Source organism: Brassica napus, chromosome C3, assembly GCF_020379485.1.
Source record: "Brassica napus cultivar Da-Ae chromosome C3, Da-Ae, whole genome shotgun sequence".
Classification (NCBI taxonomy): Eukaryota; Viridiplantae; Streptophyta; class Magnoliopsida; order Brassicales; family Brassicaceae; genus Brassica; species Brassica napus.
In genome coordinates this window covers 51145873-51153840 of record NC_063446.1, presented here as the reverse complement: position 1 = coordinate 51153840, position 7968 = coordinate 51145873, and the positions used below count along the sequence as shown (strand labels likewise).

At 32.4% G+C, this 7968-nt stretch overlaps 1 protein-coding gene and 1 long non-coding RNA gene across 3 annotated transcripts; one reads left to right on the top strand and one right to left on the bottom strand.

The window, feature by feature from the left end:
• Positions 1 to 1333: 1333 nt before the first annotated feature.
• Positions 1334 to 5218, top strand: LOC106430348. 2 transcript variants are annotated; one of them, XR_007320922.1, is made up of 4 exons: positions 1334 to 1817; positions 2588 to 2742; positions 4790 to 4848; positions 5142 to 5218. It is a non-coding gene; the product is annotated as an uncharacterized LOC106430348 (long non-coding RNA). The 2 variants fall into 2 exon arrangements; XR_007320921.1 differs by lacking the exon at positions 1334 to 1817 and having other exon boundaries at positions 2347 to 2742.
• A 631-nt stretch (positions 5219 to 5849) lies between these two features.
• On the bottom strand, positions 5850 to 6972 carry LOC106383260. The gene is made up of 6 exons (XM_048749740.1): positions 6897 to 6972; positions 6725 to 6813; positions 6523 to 6615; positions 6266 to 6447; positions 6048 to 6171; positions 5850 to 5960 (listed from the first exon to the last, which is right to left on the bottom strand). The coding sequence occupies exons 1-6, from the start codon at positions 6970 to 6972 to the stop codon at positions 5850 to 5852; spliced, it is 675 nt and encodes a 224-aa protein (XP_048605697.1).
• Between the last annotated feature and the right edge of the window lie 996 nt (positions 6973 to 7968).

Genomic DNA, 7968 nt, shown 5'->3' with positions numbered 1-7968 from the left:
ATTAATAAAACGCTATTAAATAATATTTAATAACATTAATTAAACACTATTGTAGATCAGAATACGATAGCACCGCGAAAAACCGCTATCTAAAGTCTTTGATCTATTATAACGGTCGATGACATAGTGCTTGCTAAAATGCTATGGTATCTATAGATAGCGTTTTTCCGCCGCTAAGAAAACCTTTTTTTCTTGTAGTGATAGCTGTAAAACTCAGAGAAATACAACACGTTAATTGTCACTGACCTTGTAAAACAAAATGAAACAACAAACGGACATTTGTTAACAGATTACCAATCATTTTCAGCCCTGTTTTTGAAATAGTTTTAAGTTTACTTTCTGTCTTTTTGGCATCCTGCGCTTTTTTCCTTTAATTATGGCCTGAAAGTCAAACTTCTCTATGGAATTGAAAATATGGGCACCATGAGATGAAAGATCAGAATATGCATCACTTTCTTCGGTGCTTAGATCATATTCCTGATTATATTGGCCTTCTACTACGTCTGCCACATTATACATAAAGTAATGAAGTTAATTTTTTTGAAATAATTTGTATTAAAGATTTAAGGTATGTCCAAATAAAATACCTTCACCTGAATTGACATCATCAGTTCCAAATAACCTTTTAGGCTCAATAACAGTAGTTTCATAATTTGATCTTCTTGAATTTATTGTAGAGTTCTGGTATTGGGAACTGATTTTTCCTTGGTCACTGCTGAACCGTTCGTAGCGAGATGATGACAGAACTCCTGGAGTACACAATATTCCAGATTCTGTGGCTATAACATAAGAAGTCCATCATATATATGTATAAATCAATATAACCCAAAAAATATATCAATAACTCATAATAAGACTTACAACTGATAAATCTATTTCTCTCCAGAGGTGAACTATGGAATTCTCCTCTGCGTTTATCTGTGAAAAAATTACATAAGTTTTAATGAATAAGCAAGGTATATCTCCCATATAAAAATAACAGTTGACAAAAAATAGAATGCTCTTACTGTTACAGGAAGCCATGCTTGTTGACGCTACATATGGAGAATGTGTGCCATACATGGGAGAGGGTATGGTGCGGTTTTGAACCACTTGTGAGCCAAATCCAACACTTTGAGGTGTGTTAGTGATATCCTTTAATACTCTGCCAAAAATTGATTACAAAGGTATAGACTGATTGCTTGGTGGTGTATTTTAAATTGAGATAGGAGCCATATTATTATCCTGAATGTGAGATATCTTCCTCTGATAGCCTAAAGGTCGCTTGAGTGGTGTCGCGACCTCTGAATTTGAGGTTAGAATCCGTTTTTGATCTGTAAAGATTAAATATAATGTTTCAGTATAATCAATTTACCAATTAGATAACACTGAAACTACATGTCACTTAACCTTCTGAAGTAGTTTTATCATTACAACCCCATGTTGCTGACTGAGTCGGATTTTTTATGTTGATTTGTGACTCAATGCCGTCTTGAATAATGCTGCTTGTTAGGTTTCTTGGTGTTTGCCTAATTCTATTCTTAAGCATCCTGAGGCTTGTTGCTGTAAACAAACTTATGTATTGATTTGTTTTTTTTAAACCAATTATATAGTAATATACGTTTTTCTGTTTACTCACAACCAACATCTCTATGTAGTCTGTTCTTCTTTGTTGGAGAAATTTAAAGTCTGAGTTCATTGTCTGCATTAAATGAAAGTGACACTATAAATCTTCAAAGCAATGCACTAATCTATACTATAATTGCAGGGACAGTAAAATGTAGAATACTGTCTAATATAGTGACCGAGTAAGAGAGTACAATTACCCTGTATGCGAGGTATGTTTGTGACATCTTCAAACACCACTCCTAAGCTGCTATTTGTTTTTTGACTCCTGGCCTGAGAATTATCGTTCTCATCATTAGCTGGTTTACGTTTCCTTTTCTGAGATGAATGACCATGGGAGAACATCCCTGTGTCGTCTGTCTTAGGATGATTCGTTGGTTATTAATCTGACTCTATCGAATTGTAGCAAAACCATTATTTTCTTTATATTAAATACCTTTTAAGTATAGATTTTAAAAAGATTACTTATAGTTTAAAATAATCCCGCGTATTTAATGATATAAAATTCGTTATATGAAAAAAATAGTTCCACAAAAAGCTTAACTATCAATCAAAATGTTCTGTTTTAACAAGCTAAAAGTTATTTCCAACATATTTTGTTAGTTCTTTGTTTTTAATGCACTGGCAGTACAGTTATAATGGTATAACTTAAATTCATGGTGATGATACAAAAAAATCATCTCTGAGCTATCTCTTTCCAAGCTTTCTCTTAGATACTAACATGTCAAAATTTCTCTGTTATTTAAAAATCCAAATTTGAAACTTGGTCATCGAATCATAAACAAATATATACTATATGCTAGCAACAGTGCTATGGAACAAAGTGAAGTTTTTATTAGAAAATCTCACGATATAAATATTGTTTAAAAATCCCAAACATGGCTAACAAAAGCATAAAACACATGTGTTTGTAAACACTTATTAAATAAATAAATAAAAACACTAATAATATAAATGTTGAACTAAAAAGCGCAGAGTTTAGTTCTTCTTTAGGCTTAGCTCCTCACTGGTCATCTTCTCAACCTTGATACTTTTGACATGGCATATCTTTGATGTCGAGGTGTTGTATGGAATGTCAACAATGTCATCAACTGTTCGCTTTGAAGGAGTTGTCATCTTGCTAGAGCTTTCATCACTGTAAGTTAATAGAGACACCTAGAAAGTAGACAAATATTTAGTAAAAGCATGGAAATAATATTTCACAAATATGCCAATATAAACTTAAAAGTTTTACTAAGTATTAAAAATTCATTTACAGAACAATACCTCTGAGCCTGAGATAGCTATTGTTTCCCTTTCCAAGGCGGTTTCAGACTGGGAATCAACCATGAGTGTGTTGTAAACTGACCAGACTTTAAGCACCTTAAAAATCTCAGCACCTTTTTCAATTGTAACATCAAACTTATAAGTCTTTCCCACGAGATCCGTAATACACTCAGGCAATAACTCAGGATCTTCAACCTATAGGAAACAAACAAACATAAAAATAAATATTTAGAGAAAAAGATGACAATTCATGTACACCAATTAAATGATATACGCTAGAAATTACCTCATCCAAAGAACCATTCAGATTTTTTTCGGCTTTTACTCCTATAACTGGCCATGCAATCCAATCAAGAAGTACAAATTTTGCTTCAGCTGTATCATCCTTAGCCATCAAATGAAGCTTAAACCTATAGTAACATCACACAATAAGATCGTACTGGTATACCTACATATAACATATAAGTAGGAAATATTACTTTGGTGTCACATTCTGTTTGCATTTTTCACACCAAAATAAGGGCTTGGATATGGTGTCAGGGTTTATATCTTCCTGGAGGACTTATAAAGTCCTGTGTTGACACAGATCACGTCCAAAATAATACCATGCATAATCAGTATCTATAGCATAGATTGTAGCAACAACCTTGCACTTCTCAACCTGTAATTAATAATCATCAGTATTACCCAAATGAATGCAAAATAAGCGTAGAAAAGACAATGAAAAACCTGTGTGCAACCCAATAGCTCAGATAATTTTTTATCTTCAAATTCTTTCCAATTGGATAGTTTCTGTCCAGTCCCACTGTTGGCTTGAGTAACAATATGTTTCCCGTCTTCACTTGTCTCAACAATGCTCATAGAATCGTCATTAAATTTAAAACTACAATGTATCAAAAATTAAAATTAGTCACTCAATTAAATTAGTACATAAATATATCGTATTCTATATAACTTTAAAAAGGTTATTAAAATCTTACGCTTCTCTTAAATCATTTGCTTCCTTTATGTTAGGATTGAACACCAATTGCGAAGAATCAAATGAGTTTGAGACTTGGAGATTACCTAAGATTTATCTGAATAAATTAGTAATAAACCCTCTTAATATACTATAAATTTACCTCTAAACGCCCCAATCTTCGCAAAGCGGATCAAACATAAAACAACTCCAAATTGAGCTTCTTCTCTATGAGATTCCAATCTTCAGCAAAGTTACCCCACAAACAACATGGTATGCGTTGATCACTACAATAAAAGGTCAAATATTCTGAAAATTTAATTCTTGAAACAATTAAAGGGGAGTTTAACGGAAAAAACAGATATGGAATTGATCACCTGATGTCTCTCAGTTGGAATTCAATCTTTTTTTTTTATCCTTTCCAACACATTTGATTGTTTGAATCTCGGAGATTTCAATAGCTTGTCCAACAATGTTTAGTTAAAAAAAAGAAACAGATACTTTAAATTACGATCAATAAGAAAAAGCTAAATATATAAAAGGTAGGTTAATTACCAATTAAGATATCGTTATCCAATTTTCCACTCATAACAGAATCAAATTCTGCTAATGAAAGAAACATGTCATCGTTTTGGAAATCAGAGGGTTTAATAACCGTCTGGTTGATGAAAGTGATCTTGTACATGTGCTGCGTTGGTCTGTAATGTTTGCCGGCTGCACTCACTTGAAAGTTATACAATTTCTTCCATTCACCAACTTTGCATTCTTCTCCCAAGGTTTTCAGATAGTTTTTCTTACATGCAGCATGGATCTTGCAGCCCTGCGATGTTAAAAACATTTTATGAGTCGTTTGCATTTAGTACAAAACAAATGTGACAGCATGTAAATTTTTTTATTACCTTTTTGTCTTATAAGACGATTTCCAAAGTCTCACCAAAGCTGGCATTGGATGGTTTCCAGGTGTGGAGCACTTTGGCTTCAATCAACCAAGCTGTCTTCCATGGCCGAATCTCATCAAGGTAAACCATCTTTTGCTTGGAGGACATGTTGTGAGAATCGTGGAATGCTAAAAATTGTGTTGTTGTTGCTTTGAGGCTAAAACACAACATATATATAAGACAAACTCCAAGGTCGTGGTTTAGGAAATCCTATTCCAAAATTCTAGAGAATATATTCCGTTAGTTAAGTAAAATCACATATCTCGAAATTCAATTAAATCAATTAATCTGATATTTGCGTAGGTTATAATAGATTTTTTAGTTAACAAATTCGTAGTGTGCTGTTTTGATTTTATCCTATTGTTATGTTAAAGATAAGGAAGTTACATGATCGGTTGTATTCCATATTGTTATGTAATGATCTTTTGCAAAAAAAATTCACATATCTTTAACAGTGAGTATTTTTAATATCCAAGCATATTCCATGTTATCTTTAGACAGGTCATATTGTATATTTGATAACAATAACATGATTCTAATTCTGTTTTCTTTTACCGTTAGGATTTACCGCAAACATTCAAGTAATATAAAAGAGGAATAACAGATTCTGCATCGTGACATGATCATAACAAAACTAAGGTAAGTAAAGACTATCCAATCTATAATATTAGAAATGGATTAGGAATGGAACTGGTTCTGGATAGTTAGGAAAATGGAGACTGTATGATGTTTGATGATTGCTATTAACTGGTTAGTTTATCACAATTGATGTGTTATGTTTTTTTAATCTTGATATATAAGTAAACGACATTTTATTTTATTCTTATAGACACCAGAAAGAATACCAAAGGTACAAATAACTAACAGAATAAAAAACATTAAAGAAACAAAAAAACATAAGATAAGCTAAAACGCAAAAACCAAAACCGTAAAAAAAGCATCCAATATTCCCATACAAATCAACCACTGATATTCTCTTTGGCTTCAGCAATCTTCATCCCATCTGTGCATTGCTTTTTCCTAGAAGAAGCTGACATCTGGTGTAGTGACTTAATTCTCTTCCACATAATATCATTAAGATTCTAAACTTTCATGGCACTGAATTTTTCCACTCCATCAACCGAGATCCCAAATCCATAAGTTGTGCCAATGATCTCCACAATTTCAGGTGGAAACATTTCTTGATCTTGAACCTGTTAAAAGTAGTTACACTAAGTATATACCCGCTAGTAAACATATATTAATATTGTAAATTTGTAAAAAAATAAGTAACATATCACCTCATCCAATAAAACATTCACAACTTTGGCTGCAGAAGTTTTCACAATAGATTTTGCGACTGAGCTTAGAAGTGTGATTTTAGTCCCCCCAGTCTGATCCTGCACAAGCAAATCCAACTTGTACCTGAAAAATCATTTTTTTACAAAAATGGTAATGAATCAGACCCCCTAATAAAATAAGTATATTTTAAAAAAAAAAATTATGATCAGCAAATAACATGGGTGAAACCTTGGTAACATTACTCTGGCAAAATTCACACCACCAGCCTTGCACATCTACTTCATCAAAGATAATTGCCTGTTTGAAAACCTTATTGCTGCAGACAGCACAAGCAATATAATACCATCCATGAACGGTATCAATAGCATAAACAGTACAAACTACTCTCAGTTTTCCATCCTACCAAACAACAGATCCATATAAAACTGTGAGAAAATAGAAATAATGAGATTTTTTAAAACAATAGATCAGAACCTTATCGGTGCGTTTCATTTCTTGTATGGTTTTGAATGGAAATTGCGACCATTTTTGGCGCTTTTCCTGGATCAGAACCTTGTCATGTTTAGCCTGATACATATCAAGAGAGTTACCATCAACATGAAACCTAAATACAAAAACAACATAATTAGCATATTGTAATCCATTAGAACTAATATAATATTATAATAAGATGCACTTGCATATTTTTAAGTGCTTGCGCCTCCTTGATATCTGAGTTTAGTAACACCAAAGAAGAATCAAAAGCATTGGAGACTTGCAACTCTCCTGATACAGAAATCAAACAGATGTAAAAATCTAACTTAAAATATAACCATTAAACAAATATTTACATATACAATGTACAATACCCTTGTAGTTTCCGAGTTTAGCATATCTGATTAAACAAATATCTCCATTGTTTGGTTGTTTGTTTCCTTGGGTCATTATTTCAGCTATTTTCCCAGCAATGCAGCATTGAAGGCGGTTGTCGCTTAGATAGTAAATAAATAATGCAAATTAGAATTAAAAACTTACTTTAAGTTATGTTTAAAAAATACTTACTTGATGTCTCTTAGAGTAAAGTCCATTTTGGACACTTCTTTTTTGCACATTGAACAATATCAAGACCACCAAAGTCTAAGACTTCACCAATCACATCTGTAACACCAAAAGTTAGTTATATGAAGGTCGGACTATAGGTAATAAACTAATACATCGCATAAAAATTAGAAGTTACCAATAAGAAAACTTGTGTCATGTGAACCATTTTTAATGTTATCAAAATCCTTTAGCTCGAGAAACATGTTGTCACAGTGGAGATTAGAATCAGTTATTGAAGTCTGACTCATGAATTCCATCTTGTAAATATGGTAGCTGTGTCTGTAAAGACCACATACTGGACTTAAAGAAAAGATAGTAATAACTTTCCACTCTCCAACACGACAATGTCTCTGGAATAGCTGAAATAATGATTGTTTGCAACTGGCCTGGATTTTGACACCCTAAACCATTTAAAAAAAAAGAAGCTGAAGTTCATATATAAAGTGTAATTAAAATAGAAGATAGGTAGTGAATATTACATTTTCGTCTGTTAAGACCAACTCAAGAGAAACACCATTGTCGGGATTTATTGACTTCCACGTATGAAGCACTTTCACATAAAACATCTCCTCTATTACCCTCAATTCTTAAAGTCCAATCTCTCAAGAACCTTCCTAAAAAATAATTTCTTTTTGAATTATTTTTAATTCGAAAAACTGGTTGATTACCTTTTTGTCCTTGGTTACTAACCTAAAATATTATGGATCAGATTCTTTTTTACTTATTCTTTCATTTTTCTTTTCTTTTCTTTCTCTTCCTCTTCTCGACGTTTCTCTCTTCCTCTCTGCAACTTTTATTTTCCTTGTTTCTTCTTCATTCTTCTTCTACATCAAATCCAAT

Bases quoted from the DNA above. Each gene is read 5' to 3' on its own strand.
- LOC106383260 (XM_048749740.1), bottom strand. From the start codon at position 6,972: ATGACCCAAGGAAACAAACAACCAAACAATGGAGATATTTGTTTAATC. The intron at 6,448-6,522 runs GTTCTGATCTAT...GTTGTTTGGTAG, and splicing joins AAATGAAACGCACCGATAAG to GATGGAAAACTGAGAGTAGT. The intron at 5,961-6,047 runs GTGATATGTTAC...TACTTTTAACAG, and splicing joins TGAATGTTTTATTGGATGAG to GTTCAAGATCAAGAAATGTT.